This window comes from Varanus komodoensis, unplaced genomic scaffold, assembly GCF_004798865.1.
Source record: "Varanus komodoensis strain SLA01 unplaced genomic scaffold, ASM479886v1 scaffold1, whole genome shotgun sequence".
Taxonomy (NCBI): Eukaryota; Metazoa; Chordata; class Lepidosauria; order Squamata; family Varanidae; genus Varanus; species Varanus komodoensis.
In genome coordinates, this window is record NW_025335268.1 from 9084995 (window position 1) to 9111235 (window position 26241).

At 41.1% G+C, this 26241-nt stretch overlaps 1 protein-coding gene across 1 annotated transcript in view; it reads left to right on the forward strand.

Annotated features, from left to right (window-relative positions):
* Positions 1-26241, forward strand: part of CAPN13 (calpain 13) — a 90143-nt gene that overhangs the window by 33181 nt on the left and 30721 nt on the right. Inside the window, exons 5-13 of the mRNA XM_044450335.1 lie at positions 1245-1419; positions 4772-4846; positions 12777-12862; positions 17837-17911; positions 18375-18477; positions 19569-19586; positions 19647-19829; positions 21336-21347; positions 25575-25738. Coding sequence (XP_044306270.1) covers positions 1245-1419; positions 4772-4846; positions 12777-12862; positions 17837-17911; positions 18375-18477; positions 19569-19586; positions 19647-19829; positions 21336-21347; positions 25575-25738 — 891 coding nt within the window. The remainder of the gene's footprint in view (positions 1-1244; positions 1420-4771; positions 4847-12776; positions 12863-17836; positions 17912-18374; positions 18478-19568; positions 19587-19646; positions 19830-21335; positions 21348-25574; positions 25739-26241) is intronic.

Consider the following 26241-nt stretch of genomic DNA (forward strand, 5'->3'; position numbering starts at 1 on the left):
CTAACCTGGGACCCATTTCTGCATACTTGGGGTTGGGTGAGAACACAACATTTCAACAATAGATCCCAACCAACCGGCATGTTTACACACAGAGAATTGGCAGGATGGGGAGACAAACAGGCGGTGTGTGAAGTGTGGGTTTACTCACGGTGCACCATGCCAAGTTTAGACTTACATTTCCAGTAGAAATTGATTTTATTTTAATTTTTGTTTGAAGTATTGTTTCTTCGATTTTTTGTCAGTTTCTTGAGAGTGCCGGTTGCTTGAGTTCCAGTTAGCTGAGAGTCTACTGTATATCTATTTACAATAACTATTCACATCACGATTCATTAAAAAAAATCAGTATTTCCGTTTCAAACTAGTTCCTTATATAAGAAGCCCACATATCTAAATAAGCATTGAGATGAACCTGGTGATAGTAGAATATGCATCCAAATGCAGTGAGAAAAATAAGACCACTTCAGGTGGGTAAGTTTCAGCCTTCCAGGATTGATGTACGGGTCTCTTTGCAACTCTTAGGGCTCTCAAAAGTCCACTTATATTGTCCTGTTAACTCCCACATTAAAGGAATATAATTTACAAATGCAGAACCATTCACAATGACCACAGATGTTTCAAGATCAAAATTTATACAGAATTAGTTTAATAATGATTAATAATTAAAGTAAATTTAATTATATTCATATTTAATTTACATCATAACCATAATCATACACTAGATCTTCAAAATCTGTGAGATAGCTGAAGACAGAGGACTAATCACATGTGGTCTGAAGCAGCAGTAAGTGAAAGGTCAGGTGGGAAGCCCTGTGTCTGTTTCCCTGTACCTGCTCCGTCAGGGCAAGAAAGCTGCAAAATTGTCCCCCTTTTAAAGGATAAAGTGGCAGTGATGCATTTTCCTTCGGTTTTTGTCTGCTTCTGCACCTCCTCTTCCTCTTTGTATATTTTCTCTTTGGTTCATATCTTCCAGGATTTTTTATTTTGATTTTTAACAGATCAAGGGCAAAGTAAAAGGGGTAGGGAGTTCAAATGTTTGAATGAGTTCTAGGTGAAATCTGGAGAACTTCCACAAGCGCAGGATCTGCTTATTTATATTTCTCTAGCTTAGCACCATGACTTCTGGAAACACAGGTTCAAACTGTTCCTAGCCATCAAACCTCCCTTATGACATGTTATAGATGGATATTTCATTTCCCTTCTTTCACTCGCACTGCTCAACCTGAACCACTTCTGTTGTCTTCCAGGTTGCGTGGTTCCTATCGGAATTTGCACTGGGGCTACATTTCAGAGGCTTTAGTGGATTTCACTGGTGGAGTTGAGGAGTCTTTTGACCTCAAGAGGCCCTGTTCCTTTCTACATGAGATGCTGAAACATGCTGCTGAGTCAGGATGTCTTATGGGATGCACCACTCCCAATGCAGTAAGTCAAGATTTATGTACTTACATAAATCACACTGCCAACTAGCCAGATGGACAGGGCAATGTGCAGTAAAAGTATCATTGAAAGTTATTGCAAAATAACACAGGAACACACAAGAAGCACAGGAACAAAAACCAATGTTGTTCTTACTTGTCTTTCTTTCCAACTTGTGGTGACCTTTGAATAACTGCCCTCTAAAAGATCCTATTTTTGACAGTCCTGATCAGCTCTTAAGATCTCAGGGCTGTGGCTTCCTTTATGGAGTCAGCCCAGCGCACATCTGGTCTTCTTTTTTCTTCTGCCTCCATCTTTCCTTAGTATTACCGTCTCATGCAATAATCTGTTTTAATACTGTTTTATACTGCAATAATCTGTTTTAATAATCTGGCTTAATCTGTTCTAGCAACCACTTGTTCATTTTTCTTTCAGTCCTGGGTATTAGCAAAGTTTTGAGTGCATCCATTTTCTTCCTGTCAACTTTCTTCACTGACCAACTTTCTCAGCCATAGAAGTGATCAGAAATACAGTAGTATGGATGATCTTGTCCTTGCACTTGGCAATCTTTTCAAGTTCTTTCATTGCTTCAAGGCTCAGTCATCTTCTAATTCCTTAGCTGTAGTCCCCATCTGAAATAATGATTGAGTCAAGGTATGAAAAAAAATTCATGATTTCCATTTTTTCAAACCCATTTCTATGATTTCCATTTTTTTTCCAAACAAAAATAGAGTCCCGCCTTCCAAATCAACCTGCCTATTCTTGAAGTTGTATAGTTCAGGATCCACTGAATGTTCCATCTCCAGTACATGTACAGTTGATGGCAACCAGGGGAAGAGTCTTTTCAGTCCACACCTGGATTTCTATTTCCCCCTGTAATAATAGCAATCACCAGCCTGCTGCTATTTGGTTATCTACTAATAATGTGTTAAACATGCATGTCAGGAATTTGTATCTTACATGTCAGGCAACAATGAGAAGCATTTTGGGTGAAGCCCTTTGCATGTTTGGAGAGACACTGCTGAGACTAAATATCCATAGGATTGCACTTTTCATTACAGAAAAATATTACAGGGAAAAAGCAGTTTGCTATGAAAATTTGTAAAAGTCTCATGGTTAAACAGCTCAGATTAAAAGGTTTGGAAGATCTTGGCCTGGCACTGGTCTTCCTGTGGAAAACATTCTGCAATTAAGGTGTCACTACTGAGAAATTATCCAGGAACAACCCACCTTGCTTCTGATGACAGGAGAACCTGGAAAAAGGCTTTTAACAAAGACGTTCATATATGGACATGCAATCACAGGCAGGTACTTTGAGCCCCAGGCATGAAGAGCTGTTGTGGTAAAAAAAAAAGCACTTTTAAGTTGGAGTGCTTGGAGTGGCAATCAGTGATGTTAGTCAAGAACTCGTCTAATATAAAAACAGCACAGATATGGACGTCCTTTTGGTAAGTGGATTACTGGACTTGGGTAAGGAATGCAGCCTATCTGCACTGCACTGCACTGCACTGGACTTCCACTCTTTCTGAATATTAGTTTCATAGTTTGGAGTGCTCAATTGATTCAACACTTCAGCACGGCTGCAAGGAGCATCTTTTTCCAGCAGCGGCTGGCTCACCAGGTATGAGCGTTTCCAGTCAAGGCAGACCTTGCCACAGTCAGTCCTGCCTTAGTTAGCTCTGATCAGACTGCCGTGGCCTGCTGTTCATGCCACTGCCCTTGAAAAGAGGCTTGAAACTAATCACAGCAAGAGGCTGCCTGGTAGAAGCATTTTGACCATGCTATGCCACACTGTGCCTGTTTTCGCTGAACTGCACTGGCTGCCAGTTTGCTTCTGGGTACATTTGATTCAGAACAGAAGTGCCAATCATGGGACAAGCCTACTTTGCAAAGCACTTTGTAACAGATTTATCAGGCCCCAGCACTGCACTCTTTTCAATGGTACATAAAAACTGCTCAAAAAAGGCAGCTGATTAAAAGTTTTAATAACAGGTGGGTGGGGGTGGGGAGGAGGGAAGCCCTAATGGCAACTGTTATTTCACACATGGTTGCGTTATTCATTTGTATTGTTAAGGCTGTTCTTTAAATAAAGAATGGTAAGCTATACTCTTAAATTTTGCTGGGTTTTGTTTGTGTTCCGCCTTGAATGTCCTCTCTGGGAAAGAGGTGAAATAAATAATACCTACAGGGGTTTTTTTTACAGTTAAAATAATTCATAAAGAAATAATATCTACCAAAATAAGCAGTGACAACATATCCTACGCAGATCCCCTATCAAGTTGCAGCAACAAACACATTAAAGTCCCCTTCTTACGCAGCCCAAATCCAGAGAGCAGCTGAATCCAGGAGCCATGGTGCTTTGCTGATGTGCCTGGAGTCATACTGTGGTTTTGTCCCAAGCGACATATCATACGACCATTCTAAGGCAACATGGAAGCTGGATTGTGTTTCCCAGCCACCCCCTCATCTCCATGAGTTTCTGGAGGAGGGCCTCAACCATTTTCTCAACAGGCAGAACTTTACTTGTTTTGTTCTAACGCTGCTTCCAATCGCTTCCAACAAATCTCCCAAGAGTTTGCAAGAGCTGAACACCTACTGCCAATACACAGATACAGGGAAATGGCATAAGCATCATCATGTGTGACCTATTATCTGAACTCATAGCGATGTGCTTGCAGAGGACCTTTGGGCCTCCGCGAAGTGTACCTATCCCCATTAACCCATGTTTGGGCCCTGCAGTCCACTCACTCAGGACACCTCTTTTTTCCTGCTTGTGCTGCGCTAGACAGCAAAGTTTGGAGATTCCCAAGCTTCTAGCTGGGCATGATCCACAGCTATTGAGCTAACTTTAGCTTGAACCTGTCTAAAGACAGCTGTGGCCAAGCTCCTGTTATAGAAGGAGTTCTATTTTCCTCTCATCAGATAAACTGCACAGTTAGTGGTTAGGTGTCCTACTTTCCACTGGATCAACCTCTGTTTTAGACAGCTCCAGAAGATAGTCCTCTATTTGAAGACATGTCCAGCTGAAGTTTGGTTGGAAGAGAAGGACCAAAAAAGAAGAGCACCACGGGCCTTAAGTTCCTCTAAGAGTTAGTGTCTGCCCAGCAAACTGAACCAGCACACCAGTCACTTAGTCTTTTCCACTGGGGTGAAATGTATTGTATTTGTATTTAAATTGTAGTGATGATTTCTGCATATGTACCTACACATATAAAATTGCATGTGCAAATACTATGCAAATTGGGGCCCTTTTTTGGTCTCCTTTTTGGCAATGTGTAAGTGACCATCCAATTGGCACAGATGTAATTGTGTTTGTGAGTGCTTTCAGAGGGGTCCTGACTGCCCTTTCCCCTTTCAGAGGTCCAGAAATAACATTGAGTTGAAGAATGGAATCGTGCTAGGTCATGTTTACACCATTGTATGGGCCACAGAGGTAAAAAAGTGAACATACCTCTCCTTTCTTCTTTCCTTCCTTCCTTTTCTCCTAACTGGATCCTGGCTGCTGCTGCCTATCTCTATTTTTGTAGAGTCATTGCTTTTAGGACCAGAAGGTAAAATTATGTCAATCTCATCTAGGTATCCCTGCGTCACAGAGATCACATAATTTTATTCGTGCCTTTTTGAAAACCTGGAGATGATATGGAAAAGTACAAGGATGATAAAGTTAGCAAAGTGACTCATTCAGCTAGTCACTTTTCAGCAAAGTATCAGGAGTGATGAAACTTGGAGATCGTAATTAATACTCATTGGTTCAGCCATGGATGCTAAAGAAGATAACTTGGTCCTAGAAAAGAGGCCCCAGGCGAGTTTTAAGAGTCCAGAGCAAATTAAAAGAATGGAAACTTCAGCAGGTTCAATCTGTAGAGTTAATTTAATTTAGATGTATAAACACTCCATTCTGGAGCAAAACTGATTACATTAAATGCAGTAAGAGCCTGTTAACATTTCAAGGTCCTCTTTCCATGTCAGAGATGTGAAAGGTCATATAGCAGAGATATTGTGTTGCAAGCCAGTTAGAGATTTGAAGAGGTTAGCAAAGACTTCATGGGATGGCTGAGGGTTCAGGGAGAAGGAGCAGGTCAGCCTTTATTGAGGAAAGGTCAAAGGAGAAGGAGCTGCCAAGAGGAGAAACAGATTCATAGCTCTAATCAAAGAAAAAGAAATCCTAGCAAGGAGGACATCTTGCAAGATTTCTTGAAATGAATCCCAGAAGCATTTTCTGATTTTATGTGTGAATGTAAAACCCGCCTGCATCCTTGGCTGTTTCTTCTGCAAAAACAAGGGCCAGGCACTCATACAGAGAGCCAGTGTGGTATGGGAGTCAAAAGTGCAGAACTGGGACTCAGGAGCTCTGGGTTCTAGTCTCCATTCAACCAAGGAGCTCAACAGGTGACTTTGGGCAAGTCTCAGTCCATCCTATCTCACAGGGTTGTTGTGAGGATAAGATGGAGAGGAGGAAGAGAATGATGTAAGCTGCCCTGAGTTCTTTGGAAGGACAAAAGACGGGATATACATATAATTAATAAATAATACATCAATAATAATGAGAAGGACATTGAAAGGAAATTCAGGCCTCATCCGTAGAGACACACTGTTGCTCCAGTGGAAGTTCCACTGCCACTCAAGAGTCAAGGCATGCAATCCTCTTGACAGAGCTGAACAAATGGACTCAGGCATCCATCTAGTCAAGCACGGTTTTCACTCGGTGGCCAACCAGCTGCCGGATGGGGATGCGCAAGCAGTCGGAAGCGCAAGTGCACCTTCCGCTCGTGCTCTCTAGCAACTGGTGCAAGGCCACTGGTCTGCCAGGCCCCATAAAAGGAGGCATTTAGGAAGGCCCTAAAATCCTTCTACTTTACTCTGGCCTTCTCCAATGATATTTTATCAGTCTGGCTTGTAGTCATAGTTGTATGTGCAAGGTTTTATTTTATGCCACCATTTGTTTCTTATTGTATCAGTTTTGATTATGTGAGCTTTATAGTTGCAAGGTTTTTATTGATTTTCTTGCTGTATCAGTTTTTATCACATGAGTTTTATGGCGTTATGTCACCCTGGAGACTTTCTGCCCTAAAAGGCAGCCAAGAATATTTTAAATAGAAAAGAATGAGAATAAAATATTTTAGTAATGTAAAATGACACAAATATATACAAGGGCATTTGATCCTGGAGGCATCATGACCAAGAGCCATTCATAGCTTTATCCTTCATGAATTTGTCTAGTCCGCGCACCAAACTGTGGTCGTTTTTACAGCTCGTGGCAGTAATTTTCATAGTTTGGCTATGTGCTGCATGTCACAAACCATCATGAAGTGAATGAGAAAGCATCGTGAAGTGCGCCACACTGACATACAAGGGGGGGGGGCCCAAAAAAACCCAGGAATTATCCTCTGGAAGGCAGGATCCGTGTGGTACAGGCTTCCCCTGCTAGGTGAGTGTTGTAGGAACCCATCTGCATCAATGCATCCAGCTGGATTTTTTGTGAGAGGCTGCATTCAGCTTCAGTGAGGTTTTTTCTTGGAAAATTTTGCCTGTATCGTGGTGGCTGATTTATACAAACAGCGTGAGGCGGTAAAATTTTGTTCAGCTGAGAGTTCAACAGTTTTTGACCAAAACCAGCGTGACCCTTGTGCCCCACCCTCCCTATCCACCCGATCTTGCCCCATGCAATTTTTTTTGGTTTCCCTGGATGAAAAAACTCTTCAAAAGGAAATGTTTTGCTGATGTGGAAGAGGTGAAACCAGAAACGTCAGAAGCTCTGAAAGGCATCAACATTGACACATTCAAAACCTGTTTTGAGCAGTGGAAAAAACTTCTCGATAGGTGTACTGCATCAAAGGGAGAGTACTTTGAAGGTGACTGAAGTTTGAACATGTAAAAATAAATACATGTTTTTTTAATAAATAAATTCCTGGGGTTTTGGGGTCCCACCTCATATGTGCAAAAACTTATAGGTTTGCACTACACACTACCTGGAAATGCTTTGTGTCTACTCAAGTGCAGGGTCAAGAGTTCAGGGCTGGATGAAGAAGTCATTTTCTTTACCTACCATGTTTATCCTTTCCAAGCATAAGCCCTTCCTTTGCCTAAATATTAATATGATCTTCTGCAGAGGGAGATCAATGTGGTAGAAAGAAATAATCCAGCAATCACAAGAGAAAGCCAAGGATTTACTGCAGTTAAGTGGTTCTGCTTTCAGGATAAGGGTAACTTATCCCCACAGAACCATTGGTTATGATGCTCACATCCACTGTGACAAAAGAGCGGGCCAGATGGACAAAGACCTTCACTAATCCTCTGGCATTCCTACCTTCAACAGCAGGAAGAATACTCACAAATATGTGTCTGTTTGGGTAATTCAAGCTCTCTGTCAGGAACTTGGTGGTAGGAATACTTTTTTACATCCCAACTGAAGGTCATTCCATTCAGATATTTTGAACTTCTGAATTACTATGTGGATATCCCCTCTTTGAAGGAACAGCTCCAGGCCTGTAGGGATCCTTGGCAAAAAACCCCTTTGGGGGCTCCCTCCTATGCTGGCAGGCTAAGTAGGTGGCAGTAGTTACTAGCAATGGAAGCATGAGCCCTGGCTTGGAGCTGCACTTTAATTTCCCACAATTCTGCAGAGTGATGTATATCAAGGCATTTTGGTATATGAAAATGGAGATGATTTTTGCCCTGTTTTCACATCAGTTTGCAGTTTTGTGTGCATTTCCCCAAGATTAGACTTAATTTTGTCAAGTATAAACATGTTTGCAAGCAATTTATTCTAAAATGGTGTGTTTTGAATGCTTTTTTACTAATGTACACATTTCATGTGCACTTTCCCCCATGGAATCCATTTTTAAACATTCTTTGATTGAAGAACTGCTCCACAAAATTCGTAGGGAGAGGAATATTCAGATGTAGTTGTCTTCTGGATTGTGAAAGGGCTTGAGAAGTGTGAACTAGAAAAGTCTAGATAAGAATTTGAACAAAAAGAATTTTCCCCATCCTTAAGGAAATGTCAGTGTCAGTGTGAACTGTGCCCCCAACAGCTACTCAGGAGTTCACACACCTACAACAACATTAAGTACACATGTACCTAAGTACTCTGCTCCATGTGAGAATGAACTGGGAAAAGGTATGAAATGGAGAAGCTTCTTGGTGTTTGTGCTGAGCATTCCCTGGAAGTAGAAGCAAATATTCCAGTGCTGTGCAGGAAAGGTTATGCAGATTGTTACACTGAGGGACCAGTCTTGAGGCCCCTAGACAGTACCCGAAGGTCCTTTTTAGATTCCCCAATCTGAGATCAGAGATAGTGCTATGACCACAGAGCGGGCAACCGGAGCTCCAGTCCCCTTCCCTTGCAGCCAGCATGGAAAGCGCTGTGCGGATTTCAGAGAGAGGAAAAGGGGGATATTCCGGTTAGTGGGGAGAAGGGAATTGAACAGGCTAGCTTATGATGTATCTTGCAGCCTCTCCAGTCCCCCCATGCCCCCAAATTCCCAACTATTAGTATAATTGGTATTATTGTTAATTTTGTTTATATCCTTCCCAATAGCTGAAAAACTCTGAGCAGTTTGCAACAGGTCATTAAAAATACAATAAAAGACTATAGAATCTTTCCAAAATGCAAATATTTAAAAAAAGCTAAAGCAACATAGGATGAAAACTAGTCCTGTAAAACTGCCTGGAGTGATGTTCCCCTTACATTTGAGCCCTTGAATATCCCTGTATATCTTTCAATGGGGGAAAAACTATATGGGAAAAAGCCTATTGAGTGAAATGTGCAGAGCAGGAGGAAGGGGAGGTGAAGATTGCCTCTTTGCTCCTCTCAGTCATCATGAGATACTGTAAGTGCCCAACTCCAAGGCTTATAGACATCACAATAGGATTGTGCCCACAATAGAATTATTATGAGTTAATCTATCATTATTACAATTATATTGCAAAGCCTTTTTGTGAAGCAACGTTTGGGTGAAGAAGATGACACATTAACAGTTACATAGTGCTGTGTGCAGGAGCGATACCGGCTCACAGGATCTGACAATTTTTATACCTGAAAAAGGTACAAACCTCACTATCATTTTGAATTACAAATGAATGGAATCCTGAAGACAAAGCACTCTCCACTCGTCTATGAGATTAGCCCAGATTTCCCCTGTGGGTGAAACCATTGTTGCATGAGAAGACATCTGCTCACACAGCAGGGCTTCACCCATCTTTTCACCTTCTGCCCCCTAATTTTTCTGAAGGGTCCCACAACCATCTGCAACAGATTCTGGTGCAGAGGATTATAGGGAAGGGAGGAGCACCCTCCCCATCCTGCCAGCACAGGGGTGGTTAAACTTCTTTCAGCTTAATGACCAAATTTAATTTCACTCTTGGGGCAGGGGGAGTCATTCTAGTGAAGTTGGGCCAAAGGTTAAAGGAACAGGACCAAAATACCCAGCATATATTACCCTCAAGCTCTTAGTGCTGGTACCTGAGCCTAGTAGCTGAGAGAGGCATTTCAGCCCTTTAAAACGAGGGGGAAACGGTGCAGACGCCATGACTGTTGCTGGTGGAAAGGAGACGGAGCCTGAGGAAGGGAAGGGATGCTGAGGAGCCCGGAAGAGCTAAGCTAATGCCTGGCGGCAGGCTTGAGGTCCAATAACCCTGAGCTAACGAGCACGATTATGTCAGTGGGAAGGGTTAATGTGAAACCACTCCATCTAATCTGTTGCACAAAGCAGATTTCTCAGGAACTGGGCTCTGTGGGGGCACAGCTGGTGGGTATGGCAAAAAGCGTCAGATTGGCTGCATACGTTGCTGCAGGCTTTCTTTGTGCATTGCCCAGTTTGCTCTAAATGTTGTCCATTCAGTATCACAACGGGGTGAATGCATGCTGAGGAGGGGGCAGGCGAACGGCTGACTTGGCCCTAAGAACGGAGAATACCTTTTATGACTCTTGTTCCAAAAAGGGATATCCTAACATCTTTGCTTGCTTTATTTGTAGCACACTTAATTCCTATGCCATTGTCTATTATTAAAGGTGTGAGTGTGTGTGTGTTTGTGTGTGGGGGGGGGGGGGGGATAAAATATCAGGGACTTAAATAAACTATGGGATTTTGTAATGACTAAATACCCATGGGATCCACTGGAAATCAATACTAGAGCTGTGTGCAGACATTCCCTTGAAAATTTTGGCCTATTTATTGGCAGAGAAATTGACTGTGTGTGTGTGTGTGTGCGTGTGTGTGTGTGATTTTCACTGACTCTCTCAAGGGAAGTAAAAATTCTCAAACTCTTTTATGGGCTGGAGTTCACTGTTAGCTGTGCTGGTAGCCAGTTTCATTTTTCCTCAGGGCTTGGGGTTTTGTGCTGCCATTATTAATGGCAACTTCAACAAACATCAGGGCAGCCTGGTCACCATTTTACATCCTTCACCGCATCGTTGGCCTTTCCAAGGCATTGTGGGGGAGTTGAGGGCGACAGGAGGAAGTGGACTTCCACAGAACTGGTGGAGAAATTTCTTTGCAGCTTCCTAGGCTGCTTGTTTTTTCTGATCTGGAAAAAAATCCCACAAAACCTGTGGGAGGAATTAATTCATGACGTCTCCCCTGGACTTTAAGAGGAGTGGGGAAAGCTAACGATAGTGCAGGGTAGCCCCCTTTCACACACTCTTTGACGACCTCAAAGGTAAGGTGAGCGCAAGAACAACCCACCTCATGCATTATTTCTGAATTGTTTTTCTCTTCTGGATTTCTTTTTTCAAGAAGCTTCTCTTCTACAAATTGAATAAGAATGAAAACAATGTGAACGAGATTTTCAGAACAGCATTGCCAGGTAGTGTCAGATGGAAAATACACACCAAGACCATATAGATCGCACTTGTTTGGACATTAGAGACCGAGGTAGAGAGAGATGTGTTAGTGTCACACTGTGAAGAGAATCTGGAAGTCAGTGATTATGTTCCCAGGTTGACAAAACTCTTAAGATTTATGGCCCATCTGCCTCAGAACTAGTCATGTTTTCATTTTATTCACAACTGGAAATACAGAGAGCAATTGCTTCTAAAAGAACCTACCGTATCCTTTGCAGGCACGGACGCTGCTCCCTCCTTTCTGTGCAGACTATTCAACCTATATGAGCATCTTAATTTCCTAACTGTGTATATATGGGGCCTGAAGGGACCCAGGGAATGGAATGCTCATATCTGAGCTCAACACATGCTTTCATGAACCTGGCCAGATTTTCTGGCTTCTGTTCTAAGCACATTAAGTCACTGTCTCAAGTGAGGGAATAACATCCATAAGAATGATAAAAAGAATAATAGTATGGTCTAAGATCTGCTTTTCATGCATAAAACAGTTCCCACTTCTTGAGGGTGCCTCGGTGTGCTCAGGGATCCTGGCTTTCCCACTCCCCACAGCATAGCTCTCTGTGCAGCATTTTCATGGGACTCAGAGGGTCACTGTGGGAAGGAGGAGTAGAAAAATGTACTTCTGCCAACTCAGTTGCCCATGCCTCAATCTGTGTCCAACCCTATATGTATTCATTTAGCACTTCAGGATGCTCAAAGGGTTTTGCACAGTACAGCAGTGTGCCATTATCTCCAGACGTACATCATTATTCTTCATACATTCCTTTGGTTCTTTGCTTTACTGCTTTTCATGTGCTTCTTTCCCTGTGTGCTGCAATGAAAATGCATTGGCTTCTTCCCTATGAACAGTAGTGATTTGTCAATTTCTGGTTCACCCCATTTCCTTTTTTTCTAACCTTATGCCTATTTCATCCATTTCTGCATTTGTGTACTTTAAAAAAGGGAATTTTTTTAAAACCACATGAAAATTCATACATATTTTCTATGCATTGTTCCCAGTATATGCCATTATGTATACCCTTTTCCCAAATATATCCCTATATTTCTTCATGTATTCTTTTTTGCAATCAACTCTCCCTAGTATAATGTGTTTTTGTCTGTTATTTTCATTAATTTATGCACTTCTGTGTGCATTTCCCCCCTTTTAATTGAAAAAAATGTTTTGCAAAATTTGTAAACATGCAAATATTGACGTCTAACTGCTTTTGGGTTGCTGTGCTGGCTTCAGAAATGAGGACTTGGTAAGTTTGTATTAAAATGCACAGCAAGCTAATACCTCCCCATTCCCTAGTGCAGCGTTAGGCTGCTTATATGTCACTGAAGGCAATGGGATTTAAGCAAGGCCACTGCATGAAGGACCTCATCCATCACTCTTTAGCTGCTGATAGTCAAGAACAGGAGCAAAAGTTTAATCTCCAAAGTATAAAAGCAAATGCATCTACATGCCATTTTTTCTGGATGGAACAACCCAGGCATGCAAAGTTGTGACTGTGACTTTTTCTTTCCTCTTTCTGGATAGGTTCCCTACATGGAAGGGACAGAATATTTAATCAGGATTTGGAATCCTTGGGGCCATGGGGAATGGAATGGAGCTTGGAGTGATGGGTAAAACTTTAAAGATTTTCTACCATAAGGAGAAGGAATCCTTTGAATCTTGGTGTGAGGATGCTCTTTCAAAAGCCAGTATACAGGATCTTAGTATAATAATGCCATTGTAAGGGCTAATCAGCTAATCTAGCAGCTGCCATTTCAAGCTCTTTGTTTCAGGACTATGTATCCAAAATCACCTGCATTCCACTTTTGTTTATTCAGATTAAACTGATCTCTCACTCCCTTTATCTCACTCTCTGAATCTAATTATTGTTGTAAATAATTCCAATTTAGACCAAATGGCTATCTTCTAATTTATTGGTTTGACTTCTGTTAGCTATCTCTGTGCTGGCCTTCTGAACCTGGGTCCCTCCAGTTATTTTGACCTGTGACTTCCATCAGGCCCAACCAGCATGGCCAGTGGTCGGGGATGATGGGAACTGGGGTAGATCCAGCTTAGAAAAGGCTGATCTGTAGGTTACTGTTCAGTGCTGTGGCTGCAGCTACAGCAGCAACGATCTTCTTGGTCGTAAATTACTCAGTGTGAGGGGGGCACCCAAAACATCATCCCCAGTGCTGCAAATGCCACCATCAATGCCAGAAGCAGTGGCACAGAGCTCCATGTTAAACTATGGTGGAGAGGCTGCTGCCATCGCTATCTGCCATCCAATAAGCGACCGCCCCTCTGCTGCTGAAAATATCTGAAAAAAATCAGACACCTATCTCTAAATTGACTCCCATCCCATTTGGGAGCCCAGATATTTCGCTCCAGCATGGCTAAAAACTCAATTTTGGTGGCTAATGGTCCCATCCAAGATTTGGGCAATGAAGGCAAGACTCACTGGAAAAGACAATCGTGAAAGTCAAATGCAGTAGAAGGAAAGAAAGATAAAAAAAGAGATGAATTGACTCCATAAAAGAAGCCACAGTCTTGAATTTAGAACAGCTAAGCAGGGATGTCAAGGGTAGGACATTTTGGAGGGCTTTTGCTATCAAGTCATTGCTCAAGTTGGCAATGACTTGACAGCACATAACAACAACAAATCTTCTTTCACTTGTACTGTAGCCCATTCATTCTGTAGACTCAAGAAGAATTCACAAGCATGGATTTACTGGAATCGGGAGACCTAAGAGAACCTGATGTTTTATGCCTCGTAATTTTGCAGTAACGCACTGTATAGAAAACAGAGAACGATGCTCCTGGACTGTAAACTGTACAGGCGACTTTTTGTATTACTGCTTCGTGTACCGTACCATTTTCTTGTTACTCCTTCATGTTCTCATGTAGACATGTTCTGTGCTCAGCTAATGGCCTTCAGAACCTGGATCCCTCCAGTTATTTTGACCTGTGACTTCCACCAGTCCCAACCAGCATGGCCAATGGTCAGGGATGATCAAACCTGTTTGTACAAAGGTCCCTATTTGTGCAAAGCTGAACCTGTTTATTCAAGGCCCCCGTTTGTACGACGCTGAAGTCTAAGCTGCGTGCAGATGAAATGCTGGGAAAGCAGTTTATGTTGTGTGGATCGATGCAATACATACTCACTTACTGCTGTGAAGACAATGTAATTATCACTTAACTATAAAACTGGGAATTAACATGGCTGCAATGTCAGTGTAGTGGGATTGCTGCAGTTAGGGAATCAAATAGTTATTTCCTTATTAAATGTGTCATCTGAGATTCCTGAAACCAATGAGAAGTTTCACACTTATTTCAGCTGTGTCCCAGTTGCATTCCAAGCATCCCAGTAATGTGCATATTCAGGATCCAAGAAAGGACTGTCAATTCTTTTTTCACATGCCATATATGTGACCACTGCTATATGTCCTTTTATGAGTTCCTTCTTTATTGCCTCTAATACCATAATTTGGGGAATTAATTGAACTCCACATCCTATTATTTCTCTAATACTTTTTACCATGTCTGATTAATATGTTTTAATCCAAAAACATTCCAATCAAATATGGGCAAATGTACTCCCTCCCCCTTCTCCAGCATCTGGTATGCACTCTTGAAATGTTTGCAGGTGTATAATACAATTTATTTGACATTTCAGAGACCTTATACTTTGAAGCAATATACACCGAAAAAGAAATTGTTTATTACACACACACACACACACACACACACACACACACACACACACACACATATATATGCATGCCCAGACTCTGTCCATTATTCTGATATCATCATCATTATCATCTATTCAATTTATATTCAACATTAAATTAGTCCAAAGAGTCTCTAAGCGGATTACAGAAGCAGATTATATTATCTCTCTCTCCCAATTTTGTTTCAAAATATCTTTCCTATGTTTTCAGTAAAATCTTAGATATCACTGATAATGCCCCTTTCTTTCTTGAATCTTTTTCAGTGGGGTTAATGTCCTATTCATAATTACACCTCTTGTAGTGCTTTGAATATAGTTTCTAATGCATAAAGAATAATACCATGATAATTGATCATTAGGATGTAACATGACATCCTATTATTCCTTGAGAGTTTTTTTAAAATCCAGGTACCAAAATCTTCTAATTCTCTTGCTTTTTTAAACCTGCATTTAATTATTACTAATACTGTAAAGGAAATTTGTATGGCTAATATCAGTATATCTTCATAATTTTGTAATTATACCTGATTTCATTGGACTGGGATACCATTCTTTCCTGGCAGCTTCCCCATATAATTTCTGGTAAGAGTACTCACCCTTCCTGTTCCAGCATCAGCAGTGGATGTGAAGCCACTGCATTAATGCCTCCAATACTGAAGCATGGTAATAATATATAATATTTGCCAATGCATATTTGCTGCTGTGTGATGTTTGCCTTGAATCTGGGAGATTTATGCTTCCATATAAATTCATTGAGTTTCTGCCACCCCCCCTCCCATTGCAGGTGCATTTGCATTTTGTTGTAGTGCGATCAAATGAGACCACTGGACAAGAAGTTTGGAGAGTTGAAGGGTCCTTTATTATACCTGCGCAGGGACCAACACTCTGAGACGAGTGCGGTCCCTGGTATTGGGATGGTACAGTTTTTATACATTTTCTACCCGGATGTACTTGGCGCTAACCGTTACTCTGTACGCCCGTGGGAGAATTACAAGCGGTTTAAGCAAGCAAGCATGAAGTACAGAAGCTCAAGGGTTTTGCGGTTACTTTCTGCTTTAGCAAGCTCATTGTTGCATGCCATTGCGTACGACTTAGAGATGTACTGACAAACTTTAACCAGGGTGAGGAATGTCCTGTTGTCAATCTTGCAATGACTTACAATCCAGTCACATAATTAAGTGTGTGTGTGAAGGGGAGTAAACCTACTTCCTGCTGCTAGTCCTGCTGCTAGTCCTGCTGCATGTAGTAGCGTGTTCAGTGTTGCATACCCATGCTTTCCTAGCACGTAGCCATTTCCTGTTATTGTGAGAGCATGAGACCACTTGTTATTGTGCTCAACGAACTGGCCCCACCTTGGTTCAGGTCTATCGGACACAACATATTTCTCACATGTACAATTCTACCCGTAGGTGTAGTTCCACCAACTGATTTCTCCCAATTATTTTGTCAAGAAGTTCCTCCTTCTGAGGTTCCTCCTTTGCACATTAAAAGCCACAGACCTTTTCCTTGCAAAGTGTCCTTTATTGACCAAAAAGCACAAAACACCTGGAATGAATCTGAGCACGCACAGAGCAGTTTGTTGAACCCAATCTAACATTCACCTCCAGGAACAATCCTTAAGATCATGCCCAGGCCCCAGCCCTTTGGGAGGGGCCTTCTGAAAGCGAGCATGCCTCCTCACTGCACACCAGTCCTCTAATTGGGCCACGCTCCTCTGCAGACGATGCATCATGGAGACGAGAGTTGTGTCCTCCTCATCTGAGAAACTCTCCTGTTCCAAGTCCCTTCCTGCCAACTGTATGTCCTGGTTGTTCCCAGAAACTGCCTACCCACCTGGGAAATCTGGCCTTGAGATGAGCGTCTCCGCTTCTCTCATCTCAGTGTCTCGAGATGGCCCAGATTCCCTGGCCTCCTCCTGTTCTCCTCCTCCTTCTGTTTCTGGTTCTTATGAAGCCTAGCCAGCAACCCTTGAGAACAAGTGTCCAAAGCAACCATTTTTTTACTCCCAACATATTTTATGGCAGAAAAGTGAGCATCTCATTAAGTCTATCTTCCCCTGCAATTGTCTTTGCAATTTAATTTGACATGTCAGACTAGGTCACCTCCTAGTGAGCCAGCCTGTTCTGCCTAGACTCCTGAGCTGGCCCAGGATAGTTTTTGCCTGAGAAGCATCAGCAAATGCCTATTCCTTATCAAGTCACAACGCAGAGTACCCAAAACTGGTTGAGGATATGTGTGTGTGTTTTTAAACATCTAGGAGAGAAAATTCCACAAGCTCTTCACCCCATCCCTGGAAGTTTTTAAAAAAAGCATTTCAAAACTATTTGCCACCTTTTCATGAGACCCTAAATCTGCTGCCTGAACAGCCTATCTCACTCTTTCTAATAGGAGGGCCAGCCCTGTCAGGCAACCTGGTCTGGCTGATTTTAGGGACTGGTTTCAGTTCCTCCTAGTGAAGGGGTGGGCAACTGCAGGAGGTTGGGAGGTATTTTTTGCCTTCTAGACCCTCCTTGCAGGCTTCACCCTTATGGCTTCTCTTTTCCCCACCATTTTAAGCCCCTCCTTCCAAAATACCAAGGTTCCAGGTTTTGTGGCCAAGCTCCTTGGGCTTTCAGTGCAGTTAGTGGAGCCACAGTACCTTTTCTCTTTTGGTGAAAATGAATGGATTGGAAGCTGAATTAACAGGTGAGGAAAATGCTTGTGAGGACTTCCTTGTTTCAGAAGGGACCTTGTCAGGACAGTGAAAGTTCTTAGTCAACAGGTCATGGGCCCAAGTGCTGTTGATGCCTACCAGGAACAAGTTAAAATGTCTACAAACAGCTGATGCCATTACAAGGCAGTTAATGCCTTTCATCACTATTTATGACTTTTACAGCTCTGTGGAATGGTATCAAGTTCCAGAACAATACAGGAAAACTCTCTATGAGGACAAGGATGATGGCGAGTTCTGGTATTGTCATGCTATGTTGTTGTTGTTGTCGTCGTTATTGTTGTTGCATTTCTATTTGCGTTCTTAAGACTCCCAAACCTAGAAGATATGAAACCATGCATTGTTCTTGCACAGGGCACTCCTATTTTAAGGATGCTGCTGTATTTATATATTAAACATAAGTCTGCAGTCTCTAGAGTCTTTTCTAAGAAAAGGATTGGCAGCCTATAACCGTAGCAGCTGCCAATTGCCATTTCATGTCTCACTTTCAAAAATGCTTCTAGTCTTCACGGCTGCAGAACAAGGACTGAGAATGTGATGAAAATGTGCTGTTGGAGGTGGGATGGGAAGTTAAATAGAAGTGTTCAACATTTTCTTTCTGAGAATTTCTTTTGGCTTCCCTCAACATTCAGAAGAGCTGTAGTGAAGACTTCAGAAGTGAAGACTTCATTCAAAAACAATGAAACATCTTGTTTTTTGTCAGGATGTCATGTAAAGATTTTAAAGACAATTTTACAACTGTGCACATTTGCAATAAAGTGCCAACGTTCCTGGACTTCAGAGATCAGAGCAGTTGGTCCATGGATGTGCCCTTCCAAGGAGTCTCTCCAAATAGAGGTATGCAACATAATGCTAATAAGCGCTACGAGTGGGAAGAAATGCATTTGATTCACATTTTAATATGTACCATTTGCTAAACTAGTTTGCAAAGCAGAACACAATTATCCTTTCTGGTGCACCTCTCCAATCAAAATCTGCATACAAATATGCATGCATTAGGGTAAGCGGCATACAAAAATGCTTATTCATTTAATATATTTATATTGTGCCAACTTCAATATAATATATTTATATTGAGGCAACTTCATGATATCCCTCCTGCTTTCCATTTTATCCTCACAATGACTCTGTAACTGGGCCAAAGTCACCCCACAAGCTTTACTGTGACCCAGTCACCCAGGACTAAACCCCAGAACCTATGAGTCCCAGTGCAATATTCCAAGCAACAATACTGTCCCTATTAGGGAAAATTGTATTTTAATGTGTGTTGTTGTTTTCACCTTTATTTCTGTAGTTCTCAACAGCCAAAGCTCTCTGGGTAGTGTACAATAAAATACAATATAAAAATAACAGTAAAACATTATAACATTTCACTAAAGCATTAAAACAGAATTTTAACAACTTAAACAGCTAAGACAAGTTTGTATAGCTAGATCTACTGGTGCACATACAATTTTTGATGTGGGCTTTTTTAAAAATTCACAAATTAATGCAGGAGGGAAATGGAACAAACTTGTGCTTGGAAAATGCAAACAGTATAGAAAGTGAAATAAATGTATCAGTTGCTAGTAAATCTCCTTTGCTTATTAATCATTTCTCTAATTTTTGAATCAACACATTTCAAACTGATTATTAGTGTCTGATCAGGGAAAGCAATACTGTGGGTTGTATTGCATATTTATGCTTATTGGGTTAGGGTGTTTGCAAAATGGCTTTCCAGCTCTAACCAGGGCATGCTCATCATTACACAGAAATATAGAGAAGGAATTTGAGATCATAGAGTCCCAGTTCCTAGTTCTGTAAATTTAAGTCTTAAGATATAATCACTTAAGAAGTAACTTGATCTCCTGCATCAGTATTGGGTAGACAAAGTATTGTGTTCACTTGCCTCACTCAGAAGACTGTGAACAAGTATGTGAGTTTAGCAGGTAATTGTGCAATACAGAGATAAAGAGGAGAGGGCTTAGGTAACAAGTCTGGGCTCTGTTGCGTGTGTCTGATGGTAGAAACTATCATTTTCACAACAGGTTCCTTTTCAAGAAACCCTCAATATTCTGTCCAGGTACTGGAGCCTGAGATGAAGAACTACAATATTGTAGTGTCTTTGTCACAAAAACCTATGAATAATATAAGAGGCATTGGTTTCCTGATAGACAAGGTAAGTAATGCCCGTTAATGCATCCTTTAAAAAATGGAATCTACTCCCTGCTTCCCATCCAAGTAAATGTTTACAAAGAAGCTCTCCCCCCAAAAAAAAAAAAAAAAAAGTCAGTCCATCCCTCCATCCATCCCTCCATACATGCCCTTGGTTTAGAGAATGATGATGATGATGATGATGATGATGATGATGATGATGTGCATCATCATCAGTGTAGCACAGTTTCAGAAAACTGTGTCCTAGAATGAAGCCTTTGGATAGAGGATGCTGGTTTGAGCCAAGTCTCACCAAACATGGATCGGAGGTGTCCCTGGATATTGGAAATGTCCTTGGATTGGAACTCTGGACATGTCCCTGTCCAAAACAAAAAACAAAACAAAAATCAACCCTTTGCAGCTTTGTTTTCACTTGACAGCTTTCATGGGAAAACAGAACAGCAAAATTACCTATCTGTAGCTTTGTTTTATCTATATTCCTGCCATTTGATAGATGTTTCCCAGGACACTGATAAGGCATTTGGTGGTAGAGTGCACATGAAGGGCATGATGCAGAACCCCCAAAACAAACCATCACACGGCAGGAGATTTTGCCTATTCCTGCTCCAGTGTTGACTCTGAATGTATTTTGGTACAGTCTGACTGCTTTGACCAAATTATCTTCTCCTGTGCTCTGAATGGCATTGATTTTTTTTTGAAATTTAAATGCTTAATTTCTGAAATTTTGTACTAGTGAGCTGCCTCTCTTTTTGAAAGTAGTTCCTTGCACTGTTGCAACCGTGGCTTTCAACATTTGAGAGAATTTTGGAAGTAGCTTCTGATGCAATAAAAGGAACTATAGAGACAAAAGATAGGAGCTCAGAACGCAGGCAGAAACAATTATATAAACCCAACAGTCAATACAGACCTCAACACAGGTCTCTTGGGGGAACTATTATTATAGTTGCATGTAGCTTTTTTGCATTTATATATTAAATGCTGCTTTGTGATCCTCATCAAGGAGAACAGATGACAAGGAAATTAAAGAACCTGCATACAGCAAACAGGAATTGTTATCTGATCCAAGACAGTTATAATTAGTACTAAAATAATTAATTGAGTAATCAATATGGTTAATTTATTCATTAAACACAGATTAAATTGTATGTTTTTAATTAGATCTTAACTGGACTATCTCCTAAAAGGATATTTAGTGTTAATAGCATTCTTGTAAATGTTCTACATCTGTAGTCTCAGGAGCGTTCTATGGATGATTTTTTCCCCCAGAGAACACTGTAACAGCCCCAACTATATTACAGATCATGCTCACCAATCATGTTACATGTGACTGAGGGGGGACTCCAAATAATTCAGTGGTTCCCCCAGACAATGTTGTGAGGCCATAAGAATGCAATCTAAAGCAGCTAATTAATGGAATGCCAATTGATGGATTAAAAGAGTTATTCATAATATCAACCATGTATTCTTCAGCTCTATGCTTAACTTGATTTTCTTCTTGTCTCCTTTTCAGGTTGGGCCACAGGTATGCTTCCTTTTCTTTCTTTTTTTTTTTGCACTGAATTATCATTATTTTTATGGATTAGTGTTTGTGGATAAACTACTGATCAATTGTTACCCTATCAATTACTATATAATTGTTACAATATTAGTTTTACATTCCTTTATTGTTTTATTATAATATAGAAGGCATGTTAGTCTTATGGTTAAAAAAGCAAGATTTAAATGTAGCATGCATGTAGGCTAACAGTTTTAGTAGTTCAGATACTTTGATATTTTTAGGCTCAAAACCTCTAGTTCTTCTTATAGCATCTGATGAAATGGGCTGTAATCCTTCAAAACTCATGCAAATTGATTAAAAGTTATGAACAAGTAAAACAGTCCAAATGTGTGCTCCAATGAACTCCTGAATTTGTTTTATTATGGTCTGTTTTAATGTTAAGACTATATTATCACAAGGCCACTGGAAAGTTGGAAGCTGAGGTTGAGAGAAAGTCGCCATGTTTGGATATTATGATAAGCCAAGGCTGCAAGCCAGCAGCAAAATCTGGCCCACCTGAGGTACCACACCTGCCCTCCAACATTCTCCAGATGTCTAGACACCCTTTTTCCAAATCGCTGATCATTTGCTTTGGCTTAGCTTTAGTAGTCCTGTTCTTCTAAGAGGCTGAAATTAGAGCCGTGTAGAAATAATCTCTTGAAATCTCCTCCTCTATTTGTTGGCAGAAAACCTGTGGGGACAATTTCAAGGAATTTCTCTGGTGGCAATATCAGCAAAAACAATGGCAACTTGGCCAGCATTATACGTCCTTCACTGTGTTCCATTTCTAGTGTAATTCAAGTATTTTGTGGCAGGGATGTGGATGGGAAGCAGGCCACCACAAAGATGGTGGAGAAATACTGCTGGTTGCCAAGAAGGCGGTGAGTTCTCCACAAGCCCTGCTGCGCCTCTCCATTGCTTTGTGGCCTCCATGACGGCCTGCATTTTCTGATCTGACAAAGCCCTGTGGGAAGGATCACTGTGTGATGTCTTCTGCTGGGCTATAATTGAAGAGTTGGAAGCCAAGGAAGGCTACAGACCTCTAGAAAGATGAGTGCAAAATGGAAGACAGGGCATTGGCACACAGTCCTCATCCATTTCATAAGATAAGCACAAGAATGAACCCATCCTGTGAGAATTGCTCTGGAATTCTCTTCTTCTTTGAATGTCTATTTGAAAATAATTTTGCTTGTATAAAATTGGATTAGAGTAGTTGAATGAAAGTAGACTTTTCCAGCATAGCACTACCTGCAATACCTCACCCGCAGCCTCATTACTGGCAGCAATAGCTTTTACCTCTTTTACTTTGGCCCTGATCCATTTGTGTTTGGGCCACACACCACTGGAATGTGCCCCCCAGAATTTGGCCAACATGGAATTTGGCCTTCTGGCTGAAGAAGGTTTAACATCCCTACAATAACGCATGGCTTATTCTGACAGGAATTGATCTAGCTTCTGCCTGGGCCCCTGTACCCTCCTGCTCTTCCAGCATAGCTACGAAGTGTTCTGAGCCTCTTGCTTCCATTTTTCGACTGGCCATAGCTTGTTGTGCCATCCTTACCCAGCCTTCCCCAACCTGGTGGCCTTCAGAGGCATTTGGAGCACAGCTCCCAGGATTCCCACCCAGCAGGGCCATTGACTGGGAATTCTGGGGGTTGCAGTCCAAACGTGTCTGAAAGGCACAAGGATGGGGAAGGCTGTCCTAACCTGATGAATTGTGGTTAAGCCTAAATCTACGTTATCAGAAAATATAGTTTAAAGTTTATGAAGGTGGCTTATTTCAGGAGCCATGTGAAGAACTCAGTCTTCCAGTCTCCTTCTCACATGCATCCATAGTTATCATGGCATTTAAACCTTGATATCCTAAATTCAAATAAATAATGACATCTTTGCTATTCAGTTATTCCATCTCCTCTCTCCTCCCTCAGATCCACTCAGTTTGTACCAGAAAAAAGAAGTGATGCTTATTTATCTCATTTGATTGCCATACATACAAATCTGATACAACAAAACACAGCAAATAATTGAAGTTTGTGTTCACATGTATAACGCTATCTCAGAGTTGTTGTTGTTATTCGGAAAATTTCTTAGATGTATGTCTCAAAACAAAACTGATAAGAAAAATGTTAGTCCCTGGGCTATATTTATTGAAGTCTCCTCTGTCCAGGCTTGGTTTCATCAGGATCAGTCAAATTCTGGCTTTTTGAAAAACCACAACTAGTAATGCTTCTTCTCTCAAAGAGCTGTTTAGAGCCTCTCAAACACAGATGGAAAGGTCCTTCCTGGTAGAATTAATAAATCATAAAAGCCAACATAAGTGGCTTGCCAGATTCAATCCAGCTCCTTGTCCACATCCTTGCTACATTTCATAGTACCTTTGCAGCAGCGAGTTTACACTTCCAGTCATGCTACAGATGATTCAAATCTTATACTGAGAAAAAAGTATTAATGGTGTTCGGGTGTTCCTTTTGAGTGGCTTAAAAGCTGTCTTCCTGCATAACATTATGGATGAGCAAATTAAGTGCAATTAAGACTTGTTTTGTGTTGTTGAACAAATAGATGTTTACAGTTGCCTCTAAGATTGCAAACATGTAGATTTAATTAGTGGGCACATGGTGGGTAGCGGGAGAACAAAGGCACGGTAACAGCCATATGACCAGTTGCTCAATGCAGTTGTTTGAAAGAACAAAACTTCGGTTTGACAACATTCATGCAGAACCTGCTACAAAGACACCGGGTGGTTGGTTGAAAACAGCCTTATAATATAAAGGCATTCTGAATGTCTACGGCAAAGAAAATGCTTATGCATAAAAGATGCCACTAACTTCAAAAGAGGTGCCCATTTAGGTTTGTCGAAGTTTTAATCCATCACATTTTGAAGTTCCAGTATCTCCCATGCTCCCCTTAAACATTATTTTTTCTTTCTTTTTGCAAGATAGCAGTTTACATTCTTTTTCTTTCCTTCCCAAAGGCATGGCTCATAAATTATTGTGCCACACTGTGTAACCATTCTAAATGGGATTTATACACTCCAGTGTATTTGTAGGAATATGTTTAGTCAGGGTTTTTATTATGCTGTCTTTATATGTCATCACAATAATAGCTGTTGCATTTTATTTATTGTTACATCTCGATGAAAATATTGGAACAGCAACAAATATGACAGGGAATGTTATTTTCTTATGAGAATAGATATAATGTTCACAGTCCACAGCAGAACTATAACAAACATGTTGACATGGAATGTGTGTTCACATGATGTAGTCAGGTAACTGTCGCTCTTCCAAAGACTTCCCAACACCCTTGTTGATGATCTTGATGAGTTACTTACAGTATAATACCACAGATGTTTACTTGGGCTTAATTCACTTTATGTTCAGGTTTTACTTCCAGGTAATTGGTCTTATGGTAGCCTTTCCCAAATGGGAATCCTTCAGATGGTTTGGACTACAACTTCCATCAAACCCTCAGTCTGCAAGAAGAATGGTTGGGGATGCTGGAAATTGTAATCCAACAGATCTGGAAGGAATCGTATTGGGGAAGGTTGGACTGTGGGAACGTGGAGTCTATTTGCCAACTCTCCTATTCTTTATATGGGCATGAATGATTCCTCTTTCAGGAGTCTCTTATCTTGCAAAGGGTTTATTTATTTATTTAGACGGCAACATTGGCTCCTTCCCTGAAGGCTCTGAGTCACTAGTGGAGTCCAGCTCATGACGAATCTGAGCAATTTTCTCCCTAAAATGCTTGGCAAAGTCGTCACAGCGGGCCATTGAGGGTGGTACCAGGTCTTTCTTAGGGCCTGGGTGAACTAGCCCTTGTACCACCCGAAAAAGCTCTGCCGGACAGCATTGTGAGGAGGCAATGGACGCAGAGAAAAAAATCTTTTTTTTCGCCCTCACCACCACAGCATAGGCCCGATAATGGGCTTTTAAGTGTGTTCGGTCAGATTCATGCCGTGATTTCCTCCACCTACGCTCTAGCCGTCTCCCAACCCGCTTCATCACCCGTAATTCAGTGTGTACCAAGGGAATGAATGGGCTCTGCCCGGCGGGAGAGGACGCTTAGGAGCGATGGTGTCAATAGCCCTGGTCATTTCCAGGGTTGTTCACTCTTCTTCAGCTCACTTGAATGTAGAAATAAATGATATGCAAAAGAGAAGGATGATATGCAATGATAATCACATCAGAATACCTGGCCATTTCCTCTAAGGGCAGAACCAGATGTGAAAAGACTGGGCTCATGCGAATGCGAGATGTCACTAATTACTTTCACTTGAAACCTGGGCGCTACATCATTACTCCAATTGCATCACAAGAAGGTCAAGAGTTTGAGTTCCTTCTGCGAATCTTCCTGAAGAGTCCAAATAACCTCAGGTAAAGCTTTTATGAGTAGAACTTGAACTAGAGAAGGTGGAGAAAAGCCATTTTATCAGGTCTTCCAGGAGTGTCTCCCCAGCCTCATTATTTAGGGAAACCTTTTAAAGCTAACATGCATTTGTTCCCACAGTGCTTCTCAAATGTTTCTCTAAATTTTGATATCAAATGTTGTTTAACTATTTTCTGATGATCTGAATATTTGCAAAATATTCATCAAAATGTGATGTTTGTATTTGGAATTTGGTGAGATTTGATCACTGTGTATCGTATCTGATAATGATATTTAGTTCCAATGTTTAACAGGAAAGGGAGGGAATAATTTGTTGTTTGAGGTTGTCTCCTAATATTCAGAAGTTTTCTAAAGACCATTATTCATGGAGATTAGAGATTAATACATTTACTAGACATTTCCATGATGGCTTGTGTATGTGTTCATACTGCTGTTCATCCCATGTTGGGTCATATTCTTCACTGGTATTATTTGTCTAATTACGAAGAGA